The sequence below is a fragment of the Cucurbita maxima genome, unplaced genomic scaffold, assembly GCF_002738345.1.
Source record: "Cucurbita maxima cultivar Rimu unplaced genomic scaffold, Cmax_1.0 Cma_Scf00014, whole genome shotgun sequence".
Taxonomy (NCBI): domain Eukaryota; kingdom Viridiplantae; phylum Streptophyta; class Magnoliopsida; order Cucurbitales; family Cucurbitaceae; genus Cucurbita; species Cucurbita maxima.
Genome location: NW_019272030.1, coordinates 3,366,077 through 3,386,304, shown reverse-complemented (window position 1 = coordinate 3,386,304; position 20,228 = coordinate 3,366,077). Strand labels below are relative to the sequence as shown.

The 20,228-nt window shown below is 39.4% G+C and overlaps 4 protein-coding genes and 1 non-coding gene across 6 annotated transcripts; 3 read left to right on the top strand and 2 right to left on the bottom strand.

Annotated features, from left to right (window-relative positions):
• Window positions 1–1,002: 1,002 nt before the first annotated feature.
• Window positions 1,003–3,794, top strand: LOC111489179 (probable mediator of RNA polymerase II transcription subunit 37c). Its single transcript, XM_023137277.1, has 2 exons — window positions 1,003–1,354; window positions 1,869–3,794. Exons 1-2 carry the CDS (start codon window positions 1,141–1,143, stop codon window positions 3,602–3,604), a joined length of 1,950 nt encoding a protein of 649 aa, XP_022993045.1. The 5' UTR covers window positions 1,003–1,140; the 3' UTR covers window positions 3,605–3,794.
• Window positions 3,795–8,735: 4,941 nt separating this feature from the next.
• Window positions 8,736–11,448, bottom strand: LOC111489317 (heat shock cognate 70 kDa protein 2-like). The gene is made up of 2 exons (XM_023137468.1): window positions 11,082–11,448; window positions 8,736–10,662 (listed from the first exon to the last, which is right to left on the bottom strand). The coding sequence occupies exons 1-2, from the start codon at window positions 11,293–11,295 to the stop codon at window positions 8,918–8,920; spliced, it is 1,959 nt and encodes a 652-aa protein (XP_022993236.1). The 5' UTR covers window positions 11,296–11,448; the 3' UTR covers window positions 8,736–8,917.
• A 246-nt stretch (window positions 11,449–11,694) lies between these two features.
• TRNAP-AGG lies at window positions 11,695–11,766 on the top strand. The gene has a single exon. It is a non-coding gene; the product is annotated as a tRNA-Pro (tRNA).
• Window positions 11,767–14,880: 3,114 nt separating this feature from the next.
• Window positions 14,881–15,208, bottom strand: LOC111489813 (dolichyl-diphosphooligosaccharide--protein glycosyltransferase subunit 4A). Its single transcript, XM_023138209.1, has one exon. It carries the CDS (start codon window positions 15,206–15,208, stop codon window positions 15,095–15,097), a length of 114 nt encoding a protein of 37 aa, XP_022993977.1. The 3' UTR covers window positions 14,881–15,094.
• Window positions 15,209–16,461: 1,253 nt separating this feature from the next.
• Window positions 16,462–20,148, top strand: LOC111489484 (UDP-glucuronic acid decarboxylase 6-like). Of its 2 annotated transcripts, none has more exons than XM_023137724.1 (13): window positions 16,462–16,623; window positions 17,064–17,178; window positions 17,668–17,754; window positions 17,895–17,982; window positions 18,093–18,184; window positions 18,271–18,335; window positions 18,412–18,500; window positions 19,023–19,100; window positions 19,186–19,279; window positions 19,367–19,433; window positions 19,517–19,580; window positions 19,659–19,699; window positions 19,765–20,148. In XM_023137724.1, exons 2-13 carry the CDS (start codon window positions 17,089–17,091, stop codon window positions 19,948–19,950), a joined length of 1,041 nt encoding a protein of 346 aa, XP_022993492.1. In that variant the 5' UTR covers window positions 16,462–16,623; window positions 17,064–17,088; the 3' UTR covers window positions 19,951–20,148. The 2 variants fall into 2 exon arrangements, with proteins under 2 accessions (XP_022993492.1, XP_022993493.1); XM_023137725.1 differs by lacking the exon at window positions 16,462–16,623 and adding an exon at window positions 16,856–16,905.
• The last annotated feature ends 80 nt before the right edge of the window (window positions 20,149–20,228 follow it).

Sequence of the window (20,228 nt, the reverse complement as noted above, 5' to 3'; positions counted from 1 at the left end):
TTTTTTTTTTTTTTTTTTTTTTTTTTTTTTTTTTTTTTTTTTTTTTTTTTTTTTTTAATCTTTTGTAATTTTTAAAATGTGAAGTCATTAATTAATTTATTAATGTTTTTCGTTATGCCGTCAATCTTATATACGTGATAATAATGATCACGTGATTGTTAAGAGGAGACAAATCTGAGTGTGGATGCTGGTCACGTGCTAATCTAACTAACTCGCTTACATTACAAATTTAATTTATAAATTTATAAAATAACGGTAAATATCCTGAGCCTTTTTTGGGCTGGGCTTTCAGTAGACTGGACTGGAAGAACGTCTATGGACCCTTATTGGGCCGGCCTACTGAGTGCTTCCCCAAAGCCCCAAGATTATTTCCGAAAACCGGCCCATTTAAGTTAATGGGCTGGGCTATAAACCACAAATGTTTCAATTTTATATTTAAAAGATATTTTTTTTTTCTCACATATCTACCCTTCTAATATCTAATTCCTAATTTATTCAAAATGTTAACCCATCTATTATATATAGCCTTCAATAGCCACTGGTTGCCATGATGGGTGATCATCGTCTCGATAGGACTCGTCACCAACCTTTAGTCTTGATTGTTAGTCTTTGACCTGTCTTTAATTGTTGATTATGGACTTTTGAGACTAATGATTATCATCAAATGACTAACGTTAACTAAAAGTAATTAAATCCTAAAAAATATTTTAAACTATAACCCATAAACAATGTTTAAAATAGTGAATTTTTAAAAATATTTTTTTAATGTAAATTTAATTTTTTATGGAAAAAATGAAAACATTTTTATATAATTTTAATGTAAATTTCGAAGGTTAAGACTAGAGGTTTTGTAGTCTTAACCACTTGAGAAACTGCGTGGGGGGTGGTCCACAAAGGTCGGTTTTTTACTTTTACAGAACATTCTAGACGAGTTCTTGCTAGAACACTCCAGATTCTCTGGCCATACGCAAACTTCGTATATATTCCATTTCTCATCACCGGTGTTTTGCAATATTCGTTCTAAGCAATTCACTTCAATTCTGCAATTGTTGTTCGATCTTTTTGTTTTTCAAATTTCTGCTCGAATTGTTTCTCCGTCTAAAATCGTAGTCGGTCTTCAGCTTTGTTTGTAATTCGTTAATGTCGGGAAAAGGAGAGGGTCCGGCTATCGGTATCGATCTCGGTACCACTTACTCTTGTGTTGGAGTTTGGCAACATGATCGTGTTGAGATTATTGCCAATGACCAGGGGAATCGGACGACGCCGTCGTATGTTGCATTCACTGACACCGAGCGGCTCATCGGCGACGCTGCCAAGAACCAGGTCGCTATGAATCCTCTCAACACCGTCTTCGGTATGTATTTTGATTGGAGTTTTTTACTTCCGTTTTTATCGTTGTGGATTTTTCTGTTACTTCTCGTGTTTATGTGATTCGATATCGTCTGTCTGTTAACTGAAGTTGTGGTTGTACTCCTTGCGTCTTTTCGAATTAGAAGTATAGGATTTGTTAATCTCAGGTTCGTTTTTGTTTTCAGAACTAATCTGAATGACAATTATGATCACTTGTATATCTTGAAGTTAATGTGCGCCTTATCTCGTGATTCTGAATTTGAGCGAAAATTCTGTTTCCTTCAAATGTATTAAAGAAATATATCGGGGGATTAAAGAACTGTTTTCCAAAATTCTTTAAACGACCGATTCGATTTCTGGAACTGTTGACTGTTTCTGGAGTACTGTGGCTTTCTCGCCAAGGTACTAAGCGAGAGTCGTTGTTGGTCGTATCATTGTGTTGTAGTGCTCATGATTTCTAGGTTCTACTTTCTATATAACTAGTCTGCTAAATATTGTCCATCGCTTACGATCGACAGATGCGAAACGGTTGATTGGAAGGAGATTCTCTGACCCCTCGGTCCAGAGCGATGTGAAACTATGGCCATTCAAGCTCATCGCTGGTCCAGGTGACAAACCGATGATTGTCGTCAATTACAAAGGCGAAGAGAAGCAGTTCGCCGCTGAGGAAATCTCATCCATGGTCCTCACGAAAATGCGTGAGATAGCAGAAGCTTACCTCGGTTCCTCCGTAAAGAACGCCGTAGTCACCGTTCCTGCTTACTTCAATGACTCTCAGCGTCAGGCCACCAAGGATGCTGGAGTCATTGCCGGCCTAAATGTCATGCGGATCATCAACGAGCCTACTGCAGCAGCTATTGCTTATGGACTCGACAAAAAGGCCACCAGTGTCGGCGAGAAGAATGTACTGATATTTGATTTGGGTGGAGGAACATTTGATGTCTCTCTCCTCACAATTGAGGAAGGGATTTTTGAGGTGAAGGCGACTGCTGGTGACACCCATCTCGGAGGTGAAGACTTCGACAACAGATTGGTTAACCATTTCGTACAGGAATTCAAGAGGAAGCATAAGAAGGACATCAGTGGAAATCCGAGGGCTCTCAGAAGATTGAGGACTGCTTGTGAGAGGGCCAAGAGGACCCTTTCATCGACTGCCCAAACGACAATCGAGATTGATTCTTTGTATGAGGGAATTGATTTCTATACATCCATCACTCGTGCTAGATTCGAAGAGCTCAACATGGACCTGTTCCGGAAGTGTATGGAGCCAGTTGAGAAGTGTCTGAGAGATGCAAAGATGGACAAAAGCAGCGTCCATGATGTTGTCCTTGTTGGTGGTTCTACGAGGATTCCTAAGGTGCAGCAGCTGTTGCAGGATTTCTTCAATGGCAAGGAACTCTGCAAGAGTATCAACCCTGACGAGGCAGTTGCTTATGGAGCTGCTGTTCAAGCTGCTATCTTGAGTGGCGAAGGAAACGAAAAAGTGCAGGATCTTCTTCTTTTGGATGTCACTCCTCTGTCCCTAGGTTTGGAGACTGCAGGAGGTGTCATGACAGTTCTAATCCCAAGGAACACCACTATACCTGCCAAGAAGGAGCAAGTGTTCTCTACTTACTCAGACAACCAACCCGGTGTTCTTATTCAGGTCTACGAGGGCGAGAGGACAAGAACCAAAGACAACAACTTGTTGGGCAAGTTTGAACTCTCTGGCATCCCTCCTGCTCCAAGAGGTGTTCCTCAGATCACCGTTTGCTTCGACATCGACGCCAATGGCATCCTAAATGTTTCTGCCGAGGACAAAACCACCGGACAGAAGAATAAGATCACAATTACCAACGACAAAGGAAGGTTGTCCAAAGAAGAGATTGAGAAACTGGTTCAGGAAGCAGAGAAATTCAAGGCCGAGGATGAGGATCACAAGAAGAAAGTGGAATCGAAGAACGCATTGGAGAACTATGCATACAACATGAGGAACACGATCAGAGATGAAAAGATCGGTGGTAAACTTGCACCAGAAGATAAGAAGAAGATCGAGGATGCAGTTCAAGAGGCCATTCAATGGCTAGACAGCAACCAGCTGGCTGAGTCGGATGAATTTGATGACAAGATGAAGGAACTTGAGTCCATTTGCAACCCCATTATAGCCAAGATGTATCAAGGTGGTGCTGACATGGGCGGCGCCGGCGCCGGCATGGATGACGATGCCCCTTCTGGCGGAAGCGGCGCTGGTCCTAAGATTGAAGAAGTTGATTAGGCGTCTCTTATCGTCTTTCCTTCAACATGCTTGAGCTTTGAACCTGTTTCATGATTCCCGCCCTCGTTTTGATTTATGCTTGCCTCTTAGTTATCCATGTAATTTCGATTTCCGCTATTATATCAAAATAAAAGCTACGTATAGTTCATAATCCCCGTTCTCCCTTATGATATGAAGGCTAAGTTTTTATTTATTTCACCCAGAGAGGTGCCGCCATGGATTCACAGTCGCAGCTGTTAGAGGATTGCTGCAATTCTTCTTCTTCATCATATGGTTTCGTTTTAGGGGATGACTCCGGAGATGAATCACCATACAAGTGCTTGCTTCGTAATCTCCGGCCTTGACCTTCTTGGTGCCATGGTACAATTTTCATTTTTCAGTTTCTCTTTCTCTCGCGCTTTTCTGGGACGAACACATTTCGAATGTTTAATTTTCCTCCCTTTTGGATCCACATTGAGGATCTTAGGAGGCCTAAGGCTTTGAAAACATATACTTTAAAACAAAAACACTAGATTTTCCCATGGATATGAACTTTTGCCGTTTTTTTGCTCCTCAGTATGGCGGTTTCAGTAAGTTTCCGATGGATTTTCCGATTTATATACCAATGGATTTACTGCATTTAGCCTTTTGGAAGAACCCGACATCAACTCTCTGGAGAATCTTATTTTGATGCTATGTTTCTTACATAAATCTGCATGAACTTACTCATATTTTACCTTTGATGAAAGTCACCCATTCTGTATCTGTTAGAGCAAGAGGTCACGAAGGAGGAATAGAAACAGCCCAAAGAGGGAGGAAAAAGCATCCACAAGAGCTAACATTATGAAATTCACTTTCTTCCAATGAATCACTCTGTCTTTTTCATTTTATAACCATTTTTGTCCTTTCTATCTTTTACAACCATTATTCGTTTACCTAAGTACCATTTATAGCTTTCATAGAAATTTAGCCATTTTTTATGTTTAAATTTTAAAATCTTTTGTCTTAATTTTTTGAATTGTTTTCTGAATTTCTTACATTTCTCTTGTGATTCTTATTGGTCAAATAAACAACGATATGTTTGTAATAGATTTTTGTTCGATAATTTTTAAGAAATTACCCGAACATTTTCACACACATCTTCGAGTTTTTTGAGCTAGTTTGTACACATTTCAAGTTTCAACTAATGTCATAAGACAGCCACGTAACGTAACCTTTTTCTTTTCCATTGTTAAGAACGTAATCTCTAAAGTTCTATTAATTTCTAAAAATGAAAAATTACACCAACTAACTCCAAAATAAGAATAACATTAAAGTGAAGGGGGCATGGCCCAAATGTAACGTTATGAGTACATGTGCCACTAAAGTTGAAGAGTCATGATTCAGCAATGGACATATATATCAGCTTTAGAAATATATAGAAAAACACCACACAGTTAAAAGACAATGCCTGTAATGATTCTTCAAGGTGGGGGCAGCAACCTATTCCGACCATACATTTTGTCGTTTTAAGGAACAAAAATATGGTAAAACCATCTATAACCTGTCCTGTTCCTTTGTTCTGAGTGGTGCCTTTTCAAGCCACGTACTGCTAAATACCCAAAACCCTCTGCCAATTCATCCATCTATTTCTCAAGATAAAGCCGAGGAAGAACCAACTCTGATCTTTTGGTACCCTAATTCTGCTGGGATATGATTTGTAAGAGCTCGGTTTCGTTTTTAGTTTCATGGGTGAAAGTAGTGTTTATAAGCTTAATTTCCGAGGACCAAAAACTATAAACTCAATGATTATCAACCAGCCGTTTTCGAAAAATGGGGTTAAGGAAAAAGGAGGAAGAGGAAAGATACTTTAAAAAAGAAAAGGTTTTTACAGAGCTCCTTTTGCCACAATTTTCAGCATTACCATCAGCCACACAAGAAGACTTATAGGTAGCAGACAAGCTTAGGAGACATGGAGATTGAATAAAACAAATATCCCACAAGTGCATCCATCCACTCGCATCATTACCCTTAAAACACTTCAAAAGAAACAAGTTTAACCCAACAAAGAAGATTAAAAACAACCCATTCCAAATGGCTAGTTCTTGGTGATTGATGAACTGAAGGTTGATGGTGAAGAAGGCAAGGGAAGTACCTGTGAAGAAGTGCTTGAATGACTTGTCCTGTCAACAGCAATTGTAATATAAGACTTGTCCTCCTTTTTAGCTGCTTCCAGTAGTTTCCTCCTAAGTTTCTCCTCTGCTTCCTGTAGAAATTTGAATTTTGGAGGTGGAGATGACCTTATCTTGTTGAACTCTGCATCAGATACTGATTCAAAGAGGGGATTGAATCCATGGGGTTTATAAGAAGAATCTGATATGAGAAGTGTTGGAGAAGCTAATGGAGTGAGATATGGAGTTTCCACAGTAAGAAGAAGATCACTCAAGCTCCTACTTCTTGATTCTTTCCCATCTTCAGACTCTAAATCTTCCTTGGTTTCTTCTATTATAGTGAAGAGAAATCTTGGTGGCCCTGAGAGGCCTTGGAGTGTCATAAACTCTGTTTCTATGCCATCTTCTCCAAAGGGTTTCACTAAGAAATCGTTGTTTGTGTGCATGTTAAACTCTCCTTCATCTCCATGAATCCTACTTAGATCTTGAGGATTTAGAGCTGTGTGGATCAAAGAAGATGATTTTTTCCAACAAAACATGTAAAATAGCTCTCTAGCTGGACTACTGTAATCATTTTCAACATCTCTGTCAGTGAACCTCTTCTTCCACCATAGCAGATAATAAAGCTCAGCAACAAGAGCTAAGAACAGGCAACCAAATATCACACTCAAACCAAGCCCTACACTACTCAGAGATTGCATCTCTTCCCCTAAATTACATCACCAATCCAGATTTCTAAGTACTTTCACTCTTCACAAACACATAAACAGAATTTCCCATTTCACGAAGGCAAAACAAAACTAATAACGTTTAATCAAAGTGAAAGCTCTAAAAGAAAGTAGCCTCAAAATCCTCCCACTTCCCAGGATGCAAACTTCATCAGCAATTAGGCATATGAAGATACATGAAATGCAAAGCTACATCATCAAGAACAGAAGAAAAGCTTAAAGATTATCCATCAAGAACAGAAGAAGAAAAGTTTCTCTGAGAATCGAACACTTCAATCATGAAACATGATTACGAGCTTCTCTTTTTTCCTTTTTAAACCAAGAATTTATTGAACATACCGGAAAAAATTTATTGAACATCCCGGCAACTCTTGTGCTGAGAATGGCATGGTTTTAGGCAGAGCTCAACTTTTGGATTCTAAAACCCCACCCCACAAGTCTGCAATGGCTTCAAAAAGGAGAAATGCAGAGGAGCTAAAGATTCCGCAAACTGGAAAACCAGTATTGTCTGTGTTAAGGTGCACAAAAACAAGGAGCTGAGAAAAGGAAAAATCAGAGGCGAATGGCGAAGGAGTCGGCAAATGCTGCACTTGTTTATGGTTGGGCGGATGCGGCCATCGAGGAACGCTCACATGGGACCAGAAACATATGGAATTAGCTCTGCTCTTTTATTTATTACTCGGTTTCTTCCTTGGGTAATACAAACCTATTGAAGCCCGCGCTTTATTCGACTTGATTTTGGGCCTTTGGGCTTCCAATCTCCGCGCTTTATTCGACTCAATTTTGGGCCTTTGGGCTTCTTTTGATCTTAGGGCTTTATTCCTTAATTTTGAGCCTTTGGGCTGCCAAACTTAATTTGGGCCTTTGGGCTTCAAATCTTTGCGCTTTGTTCCGTAATTTTGGGCCTTTGATCTTATGGGCTTTATCTTCAAAATTACTTTGGGCCTTTGGGCTTCCAATCTTAGCGCTTTATTCCACTTAATTTTGGGCTTTTGGGCTTCCAATCTTATATTTACTCTTAATCTTTTTTCACTACCCATAAACACCCGAGTAATCACAAACTTTGAAATTTAATGCCAGGAGTGAAGTGCGAATGGAGAGTTCTTTTTATTTATATATATATATATATAAATGTGTAAAAAAAGGTCGAAATTTACTGTCCTTCGAGTTAGTAGGAAAGTAATTTCCATATTACTCAGTCCTCGTGGGCCGCACGTGCACAATAATCCCAGAACTCGGCTGTGTCTCAAACTGCAGCCTGTCATGAACCGACGTCGGAGTAGCATCAGTACGACACATCGGACAACTTGAGTGAGAGTAAAGCCACATGTCGATACACGGCACGTGATACGAATGCAGACACTCCGGCAACGTTCTTATTTCCTCCCCCTCCTCGAACTCGCTCAAGCAGATGGCGCACGTGCCATCGCCATCGCATCCGCCGCTGTCCACCGCTTTTTGCTTCTCATACTTGTGAGCCGGAATCAAATGAACGACCGAATTCTCGGTGCTCCGTGGCGTCTCCGCCAGCGACATAGAGTTTAGGTCGTTCGTCGGTGTTTGGTCGCCAGCGTTGAGGCGGCGGCGGCGGTCACACCAACAAGCCATGATGCAGTGATAAATGGTGACGACAGCGCCGGCGGAGCCGATGGCAATTAGGAAGATGTCGAGTTTTTGGCTGTACACGGCGGCGTCGCTGGATGACATAGCGGACGGTAACGGAGAATACGGGGAATTAAAGGTTAATTAAGCTGAATTTTTGTGTTGAAGTTCGTTGTTGTGGCGATTTCAAGGCAAAGAGAAACTTCCAAAACGCCTGGCATTGTAATGGCGTTGTTTATTAAGAATCAGAATCAGCATCTTACCGAAAATTACAAAGTCGCCCGTCCTTAGGAGAGATGGACTGTTTATTTTAGTGAGTTGCTATGACCTTAGGAGAGATCCTTTCCTAAAACCGAGTTTTGGAAGGCCTAGAAATAGGATTCCATTTTAATTTATTAAACTGAAAAAGCATACACGCAAGTACCTGAAGATGCCGAAGCATCCAAAGCAAAAGCTTCTCTTTACCCCTAATCTTAAGAATCTGAAGCTTAAGCCAAATCTGAGCGTGAGGAAACTACGATCCCTTTCAGATTGAATTTTGTTTTTTGTTCTTTATATTTATCAATCGTTCATTCTAATAAGTGCGGTGGTCATTCTGGCTTAACTTTTTGAACAGAGCCGAGGATTTATGGGAAAACTTGCGAGACAACTAAAATGCAGGTCGTTTCAGAGTCTGAACAGAGAAAGGTCGAACCATTTTATACTGTTGGCGATGAATGGAACTCATTACAGAAAAAAGTTTCTTTCAATCATCGGGTGAAAAAAACCCCAAAATATACGATTCTATACCCAAGAAAAGAAAAGAAAAGAAAAAAGAATGCATCGCTTCAAACCTGACACAATCTAAAGCAAATTTAATCAACTTCCTCGATTTTAGGACCGGCGCCGCTTCCACCAGATGGAGGTGGAACATAGTTGTCATCCATAGCAGCACCAGGCATGCCAGGTACACCGATGCCCTGGTATATCTTGGCAACGATTGGGTTGCAAATATTCTGAAGCTCCTTCATTTGATCTTCTATCTCGTCCACCTCGGCAAGTTGGTTGTTGTCAAGCCACTGGACTGCCTGTTCTGTAGCATCCTCGATCTTCTTCTTGTCCGCGGGGTTCAATTGGGTGCTGAACTTCCCGTCCCTCACAGTGTTTCTCATATTATAAGCAAAGTTTTCCAAGGAGTTTTTAGCTTCGATCTTCTTCTTGTGCTCCTCATCGTCCGCCTTGTATTTCTCTGCTTCGTGCACCATCTTCTCAATATCCTCCTTCGACAACCGCCCCTTGTCGTTGGTGATTGTGATCTTGTTCTTCTGACCCGTGGTTTTATCCTCAGCTGAAACGTTCAGAATACCATTGGCATCAATGTCGAAGCAGACTGTAATCTGAGGAACGCCTCTGGGGGCTGCAGGGATTCCGGAGAGTTCAAATTTTCCAAGCAAATTGTTGTCACGAGTTCTTGCCCTCTCGCCTTCATAGACTTGGATCAAAACACCAGGTTGGTTGTCAGCGTATGTAGAGAAAACTTGTTCCTTCTTGGTGGGGATTGTAGTGTTCCTTGGAATTAAGACAGTCATCACACCACCGGCTGTTTCCAGTCCAAGGGAAAGAGGGGTGACATCCAGAAGCAAAAGATCCTGGACCTTCTCATTAGCCTCACCGCTCAAGATGGCAGCCTGTACGGCCGCCCCATAGGCAACAGCTTCATCAGGGTTGATACTCTTGCAAAGCTCTTTGCCATTGAGGAAATCCTGCAATAATTGCTGCACCTTGGGAATCCTGGTGGAGCCACCAACAAGAACAACGTCATCGACACTGTTTTTGTCCATCTTGGCATCTCTCAAGCACTTCTCAACAGGTTCCATACACTTTCTGAAAAGGTCCATATTGAGTTCCTCAAATCTAGCACGGGTAATGGTTGAATAGAAGTCAATTCCTTCAAAAAGAGAGTCGATCTCAAGTGTAGTTTGAGCAGAGGAGGAAAGGGTTCTCTTAGCCCTTTCACAAGCGGTTCTCAACCTCCTAAGAGCCCTGGGGTTTCCACTAATGTCTTTCTTATTCTTTCTCTTGAATTCCTGCACGAAGTGGTTAACCAATCTGTTATCAAAATCTTCGCCACCAAGATGAGTGTCTCCTGCAGTTGCCTTCACCTCAAAAATCCCTTCTTCGATTGTAAGCAATGAAACATCAAAAGTTCCACCACCCAAATCAAAAATCAGAACGTTCTTTTCGCCAGAGCTGCTGGACTTCTTGTCCAGACCATAAGCAATTGCGGCAGCAGTTGGTTCGTTGATGATACGCATCACATTAAGACCTGAAATGACACCGGCATCCTTCGTGGCCTGTCTCTGTGAATCGTTGAAGTAGGCTGGGACGGTGACAACGGCATTCTTCACTGTTGTGCCCAGATACGCCTCAGCAACCTCCTTCATTTTTATGAGTATCATAGAAGAGATTTCTTCCGCTGAAAACTGCTTCTCTTCACCCTTGTAGTTCACAACAATCATTGGTTTGTCGCTGGGGCCGGCAATGACTCGGAAAGACCAATGCATCATATCATTCTGGACCGATGAATCACTAAATCTTCGGCCAATTAAACGCTTAGCATCTGTGTTAACACAAGGAGAAGCTTATCAATTACGAATTCTACAAAATACCAAACAATATCGGTTTAATTCTCAGCCAAAAGAAACTACAGATATACAGAAACAACTGAACTAGCTTCAAGAACAATACAAGAAAGAGTATATTTAGTACCACAAGACAAGTGCTGATGCACTACTACAGCTACAGTTCGAAAAATCAAAAGTCAAGAAAATCACAAGCAACATAATCAAGAACTATTTCAAAAATCTCAGCACAAAACTCCCAAGATTTCGTGAACATGCCATTCAGTTCAACTCATCAAGGCAAATAATTAGGCTGATACTATTTCCAAATTCTTAAGGATTAACCTAAAATTATTTCTGAAGGGGAAGAAATAAACTCCAGGTACTACATCGCAAGGCCAAAAGAAATAGGACTTACCAAAAACGGTGTTGATAGGGTTCATGGCGACCTGATTCTTGGCTGCATCACCGATCAATCGCTCGTTGTCGGTGAAAGCAACATACGACGGCGTCGTTCTATTTCCTTGATCGTTGGCAATGATCTCAACTCGATCATGCTGCCACACACCGACGCAAGAGTAAGTCGTTCCAAGATCGATCCCGATCGCCGGACCTTCTCCTTTACCAGCCATAGTAGCAGTTCAAGACGATGTAAAAAAAGAAAATACGATGAAATTTTGAACGAGAAATGGGGACGAAAGCGAAGAAATCGGTAGCTGAATGTAAGTTGAAAGAGTTTGAAGTTGAGAGAAAACTTAGGAGGGAGGAGAATTTATAAGAAATTGTAAAGGAAGAAGGTTCTCGAGAGTTCGAATTGAAGAGGTTCGAGCGCTGCAAGGTTGTTATGTTTAGCGTATGAACAGAAAAAACAGAATGATAACCGTTACTTTTCAACTTCTAGATGATTCTAGAAGCTTCTTTCCTTTTTAAAAAAAAAAAAATAAAAACATCAGTTTTATACTTCTTTTATTTTGAACTCTTTCATTTTTAATAGTTAAGTATTTTAATATTCATTCAGTATGCATCCTCTTGGGCATTTGGTCTAGTGGTATGATTCTCGCTTAGGGTGCGAGAGGTCCCGAGTTCAATTCTCGGAATGCCCCATTATTTTTACTTTTATCCTTAAAATCTATTAGATATTTAAATTTAGAGACCGGTTCATGTTCAATACAAAACTGAAAACTCTGCGACAGTTCTACAATGAATTAATATCAACATTTGACTCAGGCTCCGAAACAAGGGTTGTAAATTAACCACCACCCAATTTTTAAAATAATTACAAAACTATTAATAGAACAAAGCTGAAAACAGAGAATCTAAATTGCAGCAGAGTAGAAATTTTCTCAGAGAGCTTAGGAAGCATTCTTGGAATTTCATATGATTTAAGGAAAAAAAAAAAAAAACGTTTGTGTTAAACATCCAAATGAAAGAGTAGCTAAAGTAAAGAAGACTTTTGGAAAGGAAATTGCTGTTGTGAGTACATTTGTTCCGCTTTCAGCTCCACTTGAGGTATGGTCGGATAGTCCTGTTAGTGATTATGATAAATTGCATGTGTTTGACTTTAGCAAAGGTGTGAAGGGCTATAGGTTATGGTGTCCAGAAACAAGTAAGATTGTTAATAGTCGAGATGTGACATTCGATGAGTCTGGAATGTTTTTGCAGAAAATTGAAAATAATGACGAGGCATTGAAGCAGGTGGAGAAGGTGGTGTTCTCTCCTGATGTGGTTGCTCCTACTGAAGAACCTATTGATCAGGTAAATAATAACTTTGATGTCTTAGAACAGAAAGAGCAAAGTCTTGAGGAGCGAAGCCTTGTAAATGAAAGAGGGGAGGAACCTGAGTCAATCGCCAAGAATAGACCACGAAGGGTAATTCGAAAACCTGCAAGGTTTGATGATACGATAGCATATGCTTTCTCTTTGATTGATGGAGTTCCTAACAGTTACAAAGATGCTATTCAGAGCCCGGATAGCTTACACTGGCAAGAGGCTGTGAATCAGGAGATAGCATCATTGGAGATAAATCAAACTTGGGATTTGGTAAACTTCCAAAAGGTAAGAAGGAAATTGGTTGTAAATGGGTTTTTGCAAAAAAGGAAGACCCTTTTGGTATACGTTATAAGGCTCGACTTGTGGCTAAAGGCTACGCACAAAAATAAGGTATTGATTACAATGAAATTTTCTCACCTGTGGTAAAACATTCTTCGATTCGAATTTTGTTGGCTTTGGTTGCTCAATTTAATCTTGAGCTTGCACAACTCGATGTAAGAACTGCCTTTTTGCATGGAGATTTGGAAGAAGAAATATATATGGCGCAACCAGTTGGTTTCCGAGTAGTTGGACAGCAACATTTAGTATGCAGATTGAAGAAATCTTTGTACGGACTGAAGCAATCCCCTCGCCAATGGTATAAAAGGTTTTGATCATTTCATGGTAGAGCATATGTATACTCATAGTCAATTTGACCATTGTGTGTATTATCGATGTCTCGATGATGGATCGTTTATTTACTTGCTCTTATATGTTGATGATATGTTAATTGCTTCAAAGAGACAGGTGGAGATTGATAATCTCAAAGATGAGCTTTCTAAAACATTTGAAATGAAAGACTTAGGCAATACAAAGAAAATATTTGGAATGGAGATAGAGCGAGATCGAAAATAGGTATCTGGTTGACTCAGTCTCGCAAGGTATTGTCAAGATTTAGTTTGAATGATTCAACCAAACCCGTTAGTACTCCACTTGCTCCTCATTTCAAGCTTAGTGCTTCCATGTGTCCAAGTTCTGACGATGACAAAAGGTATATGGAAAACATTCCTTATACAAATGCTGTTGGTGCATTGTTGTATGCTATGGTGTGTACTCGACCTGATCTTTCACACGCAGTAAGCATGGTGAGTCGTTATGTGCATAATCCTGGTAAAGAGCATTGGCAGGCTGTAAAATGGATTCTTAGGTACATTCTTGGCACTATTGATGTTGGTATTAAGTTTCAAAAACAAGAAATGTTTAATCTTGACAATCGTGTAGCTGGTTTTGTGGATTCTGATTATGCTGGTGATTTGGATAAGCGACGATCTACTACGGGATATTTATTTACTATGGCTGGTGGACCAGTTTGTTGGCGTTCAACATTGCAGTCTACTGTTGCATTGTCTACCACTGAAGCAGAGTATTGCATTGTCTACCACTGAAGCAGAGTATATGGCAGTAACATAAGCTTTTAAAGAAACTATTTGGATGTATGGTTTGATCAATGACTTGGGTATTTTGCAGCGACATATAGATGTATTTTGTGATAGCCAGAGCGCTATTTGCTTGTCAAAAAATCAAGTCCATCATGCTCGTACAAAACACATTGACGTCCGTTTTCACTTTATTCGAGAAATTATTAGCAAAGGGGATATTCGTTTACTAAAAATTGGAACTGCTGATAACCATATGTTGACAAAGGTGATCGCTCATGAAAAGTTCTGCCATTGTTTGGATCTCATCAACGTCGGAAGGAGTAGTGTGTTGACGTGGTAACAACCAAATTCGCTATCAACTTGGAGATCTTATGACAAGGTGAAGATTGTTAAACACTGTCATAAGCCCTATTCTCTAGGACCAAGACATATTCTCAAGGTCTTGCTAATATTTTTAGGCTTGTTAGTTTACCTTTAGGTTTAGCAGAAGGCTATATCTTTAGGTTTAGCAGAAGGCTATATGGCTTGTTAGTTTATCTTTAGGTTTAGCAGAAGGCTATATAATGCCATTCTTTGTGCTGTTGAAAAATCAAGTTTTTGAGTGCAATATTGTATGTCTTGAGTGATTTTGTTGTGAGCCGAAAGCGGAACAAATGTACTCACAACAACAAAATCACTCAAGACATACAATATTGCACTCAAAAACTTGATTTTCCAACAGCACAAAGAATGACAGCATTATATAACCTTCTGCTAAACCTAAAGATAAACTAACAAGCCATATAGTCTTCTACTAAACCTAAAGATATGGCCTTCTGCTAAACCTAAAGATAAACTAACAAAAACTAACAAGCCTAAAAATATTAGCAAGACCTTGAGAATAGGTCTTGGTCCTAGAGAATAGGGCTTAGGACGTGTTTAACCATTGCAAATTGCAATTCACCAAAAAAAAAAAAAAAAGTACTGAATACCGATGCATTCAACTTGCAGACAGCATTGAAGGAACTCAAAATGGGCAGTACGAAGAAATTCGATCAAATATAACTAATAAAAGATCAGTCAAAGAACCATGAAAATTCATGAGAATAAATTACGATTACATAATGAAAAAGTTGCTTACATTGGTTGTTGCCGGGAGAGAATTCTCATAGAAGAAAATGGAAAACCTAACATATAAAAAACGGTCTACATCTAACAATAGTGCATTTTGCCGATGAATCTAAGCATCTAAATCAACGAGATCTCAGTTGCCTTCATATTTCGGATCAGCCGTAACGTAATGGTAAGCAATCACCAAGGCAAAGATAAAAATGCCGAGAAAATTGGCAAGAAAACCTAATTCCTGATCGTCAATCATCTGCACTAGGCAACAAACAATACAGCGGAAATTAGCTTCTTCGATCGCCTACAACGAATTAAAATTTCAACACAGCAAACTGCAAATTTCAAGTTCCTCAAAAACTAAACATCATAACCTAGTCGCACAGTTTGGAAGCTCGACTCGCAAGTCTTGGTATTTAAGAATCGAGATTTGCTAAGAAAACGAAATTCCACTTCTAAACCATGAAAGATCGATAAAAAAAAAAAATTAAAAAAAAAAATTGCATCAAATTGAGAAAAAAAAAAACATAAGGAAGACGACTCTACCTTCCGATCTAATCAGTCGAGAGAGAAACACGAAGTCAAAAAGAAGATCCGACGACGAAATTCTTCGAGATGCGGTAGACTACGGAAAAGAACCTCGTTTCTACTTGATGCAGCCTTCTCAAAGAGACGTTTGGGCCCAAGCCCATTAATTTTTGTTTTATTGGGCTTCCGTAATTCATTCAACCCAATGATATTTTATTAATTTTTCCTTTTTCTAAATAGAGATTTTGAGAGGGGCCTCGCCTATATTTAAATCTATATTTTAATATAATTTTCTAAAATTTTTAGCCCAATCCAAAATTTTGGTTTTTTTTTTATAAAAAAAACAAAATAAAAACCCTAATGATTGGAACTAAATTGAAGAGAAAAAAACATCAAACATTAAGAACCCCCTGCCCCTGCTATTTACTATTGCTGAGCTGGAATTTGCATGTGACCCACGTGTAGTCCTCAGCCGGTGACTAGGCAGCTAAGCTACCAAAATTCAGCCATAATTTCTTTTTATAATGTAAAAATTCAGCCACATTTGACACGTCATCTATACACATTTCTACTTTACTATAATTAAAAATACTAATTTTATCGAAATAAATACACTTGTAATTTTAAGGTTACTCTAGTGGGTCCATAAAATTTAAAATGTATATAATTCGTTATATTAAATCTTTTAAATTAAATAGCTTATTAGATACGATGAAATTTTAAAATTTTGATATGGATATTATTACAATTTTAGAAAAATTATGGGCATTTTCTGGAATAAACCTAAAGTTGAAGGGTATTTACTGCAATTTAGCACAATTAAGTAGAAACAATTAATATTTTAACAATCTGCGCCAAATTGTATTATAAATTGTTTTTGGAGACAGGTGGGCTCCTCGGGCGGAAAAAAAAAAAGAAATGAAATTAATTTATATATGTAAGAAAAAAAAAAAGGTGATTAATCTAAAAACAAAACTAATCTCGAAACGTAACACTCATTCAAATTGAACTCAGTTCTCAATTTTCGATCATAGGATCCTGAAGCCATCTCTGTTTCTATATAAATTTGCGCCAAAACCCTTCGATTCCAAGGCGAAACGAAAGGAAACTTTAAGCCCCCAGAGTTTGATTTGGCTAATCAAGGTAAAAGTCTCGTGTCATCGTGTTTCTTTAGTTCATTGCGGGTTTAAATCATTCATCAATCTGTGAGATTTAGATCTGGAATTGTTTGGTGGGTGGGTAAGTGCTCACTTTCGTTGCAGAAAAGCTTACCAGTTTTCGTGTTTTTGAAGTTTTTTGCTTCACTTTCTTGCTCTTCAAGTCGTCGCAGCTTGGTCTAATGATTCTTATATTCATAGTTTTGTTCTCCATATCTATAGAGAAGGCATTGGTAGCTACGTCGATTTTGGTGCATTGCTTTGAAGGGTTTGATTCTTTTTTATGTTGTTTTTGCTTTGATTTTGTAGCATTGCATTTCCCAAGCGATGAACTCTTCATTTGCATCAAATCCGAGTCTCTAATGAGAATTTTCAAGCTTTTTTTTTGGAGTTCAATAGCTATCTCTGATGACCTTGATGATCCAGGGTTTGAAGTAAAGATCCGAGAGTAATGGCTAAAGAGGGTTCCAATGGAAGTTCCCAAACTTCCACAAAGCCACCACCGACTCCATCTCCTTTAAGAAGTGCCAAATTTTTTCAGGTATTTTTAGATTCTTGTTCATGGTTGGAATCTGACAAAACAACAATGGGAGGAGCCTGTTCATGTTTAGAACTGTTGGTCTTTACTTTGCATTTGGTTCATAATTGTGATGTCAAAGATTGTTCTTACGAAAATGGGGATCGATCGAAAATGCTTATGAGCATGATGGGTTTTAAGACATCTTTGACTGTTAAGAAAATGATGTTTCAATCCAAAATGGAGATTTTGGATCAAAATCATAATAGCTCAAGCCCACCACTAGTAGATATTGTCCTCTCTGGGTTATCTCTTTCGGGGTTCCTTTCAAGGTTTTTAAAATACATACTCTAAAGCGCAAAGAGGACAGTATCTGCGAGCGGTGAGGTTAGACTTTTATAAAAGTAAGCTTGAATCTTACTCGAAGGCTTTCATTGCTATTTTCTTTTCCTTAATCTCGTACTCAGCCTGGTTCGTTTCCTTGACCAATATTGTGGTCTTGCTTGACATCAGGCAAATATGAGAATTTTGGTGACTGGAGGAGCTGGGTTTATAGGCTCACACCTGGTGGACAAATTGATGGAAAATGAGAAGAACGAGGTAGCTTCTTCAGTACTTTAGCTGCACTCTTTGTACTTTTTCGATTATTGACCGAACCCTTGTGTAATTCATTAAGTGTAGAAGAGATTATAATCCCTGCATTACGCGCATTGTGTTCGTTCTGTTTCTTTTCCTTTTAGGTTATTGTTGCTGATAACTACTTCACGGGATCGAAGGTGAACTTGAAAAAATGGATTGGCCACCCTAGATTTGAGCTTATCCGACACGGTATTCTTCTTTTACTCTATTTTTTTTCGTGTTAATGTTACTTGGAAGGCTTGTGAATTTCATATTGTTGCTTCCTTGATCGACACTATCCCTCAATTTTTCTAACCCAGATGTTACTGAGCCATTGTTGATTGAAGTTGACCAAATATACCATCTTGCTTGCCCGGCGTCTCCAATTTTCTATAAGTACAACCCTGTAAAGGTTCGTATCATTTTCGGTCAAATACTATCTATCATCATATTTGAAATGAGATATTCATTATTAACTTCTGATTGGTGTGTTGACAGACTATTAAGACGAATGTAATTGGCACACTGAACATGTTGGGACTTGCCAAGCGTGTCGGAGCAAGGTTTTCAAGCTCGCCATTTTACCTCTCAGTTCATAAATATTTTTCTGCTCTGTTGTTTATTGACCTTGTTGAATAGGATTTTGCTAACTTCGACATCCGAGGTATACGGTGATCCTCTCATTCACCCTCAGGATGAAAGCTACTGGGGAAATGTCAATCCAATAGGTAGTTGAAAGAAGTAATATCTTGTTTGGTTCGTTCTAAAACAACCGTAATTTTGAATGATGTGAATTCAAATAACAGTTTCATGTGTGTGAGATCCCACATCCGTTGGAGAGAGGAATGAACCATTCCTTACAAGGGTGTGGAGACCTCTCCCTAACAAACGTGTTTTAAAACCGTGAGGCTGACGGCGATACGTAACAAGCCAAAGCGGACAATATCTGTTAGCGGTGGGCTTGGGTTGTTATAAATGGTATCAAAACCAGACACCGAGTGGTGTGCCAGCGAGGACGTTGGGCTCACAAGGGGGTAGATTGTGAGATCTCACATCGGTTGGAGAGAGAAACAAAACATTACTTATAAGGGTGTGGAAACCTCTCCCTAACAAACGCGTTTTAAAACTGTGAGGCTAACGACGATATGTAATGGGCCAAAGCGGACAATATCAGTTAGTGGTGGGCTTGAGCGGTTTAATGGCTCAGATGGCTGCATTATTGAATATTATGTTTTGTTAAACTCTTGCAGGTGTGAGAAGTTGCTACGATGAGGGCAAGCGAGTGGCTGAAACTCTGATGTTTGATTACCACAGGCAACATGGGATCGGTGAGTTTATCACATCCCACATATTAAGGACTCCATTTTCTCTGTGCCATTGCATTTTTCTCTAAATGAACATTTACTACTGCAGAGATCAGGATTGCAAGGATTTTTAACACCTATGGACCCCGAATGAATATTGACGATGGTCGTGTCGTCAGCAACTTCATTGCTCAAGCAATCCGGTAAGTCTAGTCTCCACACAATCTTCTCGCCTGAGTAGTGGCATCGTTCATCTTCAATACTTGTATGATTCTTCATGCAATGTGCAGTGGTGAGTCTTTGACAGTTCAAGCACCCGGAACACAAACACGAAGTTTCTGTTATGTCTCTGACATGGTAAGGAAATCTCGGTTCGGGTTCATTATTGTATAGATTCATACATCCATACCAATTATCAGCTTTTTAACTCGTGAATCAAGGTCGATGGCCTCATTCGGCTAATGGAAGGCGATAACACAGGACCGATCAACATTGGAAACCCAGGTCTTTCATTTGCTTTTCTCCTAGATAAGCGTCTCCCTCTCGATCTACCCTAAACTTCTTTGTTTTTCTGCGATTCAGGTGAATTCACGATGCTCGAACTGGCGGAGACAGTAAAAGAGGTAAATTTAGTTACTAAAAGATGTTCTTCAATTACAATAGAGACTGAGAGATCTCAACTGTGCAGCTGATCAATCCTGGTGTTGAGATCATCATGGTGGAGAACACGCCCGATGATCCTCGCCAAAGGAAGCCCGACATCAAGAAAGCAAAGGAGTTGCTCGGATGGGAGCCGAAGATCAAGTTGAAGGACGGACTTCCTCTCATGGAGGACGATTTCCGAACTAGACTCGAAGTCCCGAGAAAGAACTAAGCTCATTAAACCTCCGTATAATCACACCGGGTCGCCCCCCGAGTGAAGAGTTTTCAAGAGAATGAATGGGAAGTTTTGGGAGGAGATTGTGTCCTTTGATATCTCGTTGTTCTTTATTTAGAATAAGTGACAGTTTGGCTCACACACACATTTATATATATATATATATATAAAGACGCTTTCAAATCATGGCTTTTATCCGACATTGAATTAGAAGGCAAATTTCTATGAGAAATAAAAAATTATTGTAATATTTTTTTTTGTAACGAATTAACATA

What these genes read in the sequence shown, in the direction of transcription:
- LOC111489179 (XM_023137277.1), top strand. Translation starts at nt 1,141, where the DNA reads ATGTCGGGAAAAGGAGAGGGTCCGGCTATCGGTATCGATCTCGGTACC. An exon ending in TCCTCTCAACACCGTCTTCG is followed by an intron (nt 1,355 to 1,868) that starts GTATGTATTTTG and finishes TACGATCGACAG; the next exon opens with ATGCGAAACGGTTGATTGGA.
- LOC111489317 (XM_023137468.1), bottom strand. Translation starts at nt 11,295, where the DNA reads ATGGCTGGTAAAGGAGAAGGTCCGGCGATCGGGATCGATCTTGGAACG. An exon ending in CCCTATCAACACCGTTTTTG is followed by an intron (nt 10,663 to 11,081) that starts GTAAGTCCTATT and finishes GTGTTAACACAG; the next exon opens with ATGCTAAGCGTTTAATTGGC.
- LOC111489813 (XM_023138209.1), bottom strand. Translation starts at nt 15,208, where the DNA reads ATGATTGACGATCAGGAATTAGGTTTTCTTGCCAATTTTCTCGGCATT.
- LOC111489484 (XM_023137724.1), top strand. Translation starts at nt 17,089, where the DNA reads ATGGCTAAAGAGGGTTCCAATGGAAGTTCCCAAACTTCCACAAAGCCA. An exon ending in CCACAGGCAACATGGGATCG is followed by an intron (nt 19,101 to 19,185) that starts GTGAGTTTATCA and finishes TTACTACTGCAG; the next exon opens with AGATCAGGATTGCAAGGATT. An exon ending in GATCAACATTGGAAACCCAG is followed by an intron (nt 19,581 to 19,658) that starts GTCTTTCATTTG and finishes TCTGCGATTCAG; the next exon opens with GTGAATTCACGATGCTCGAA.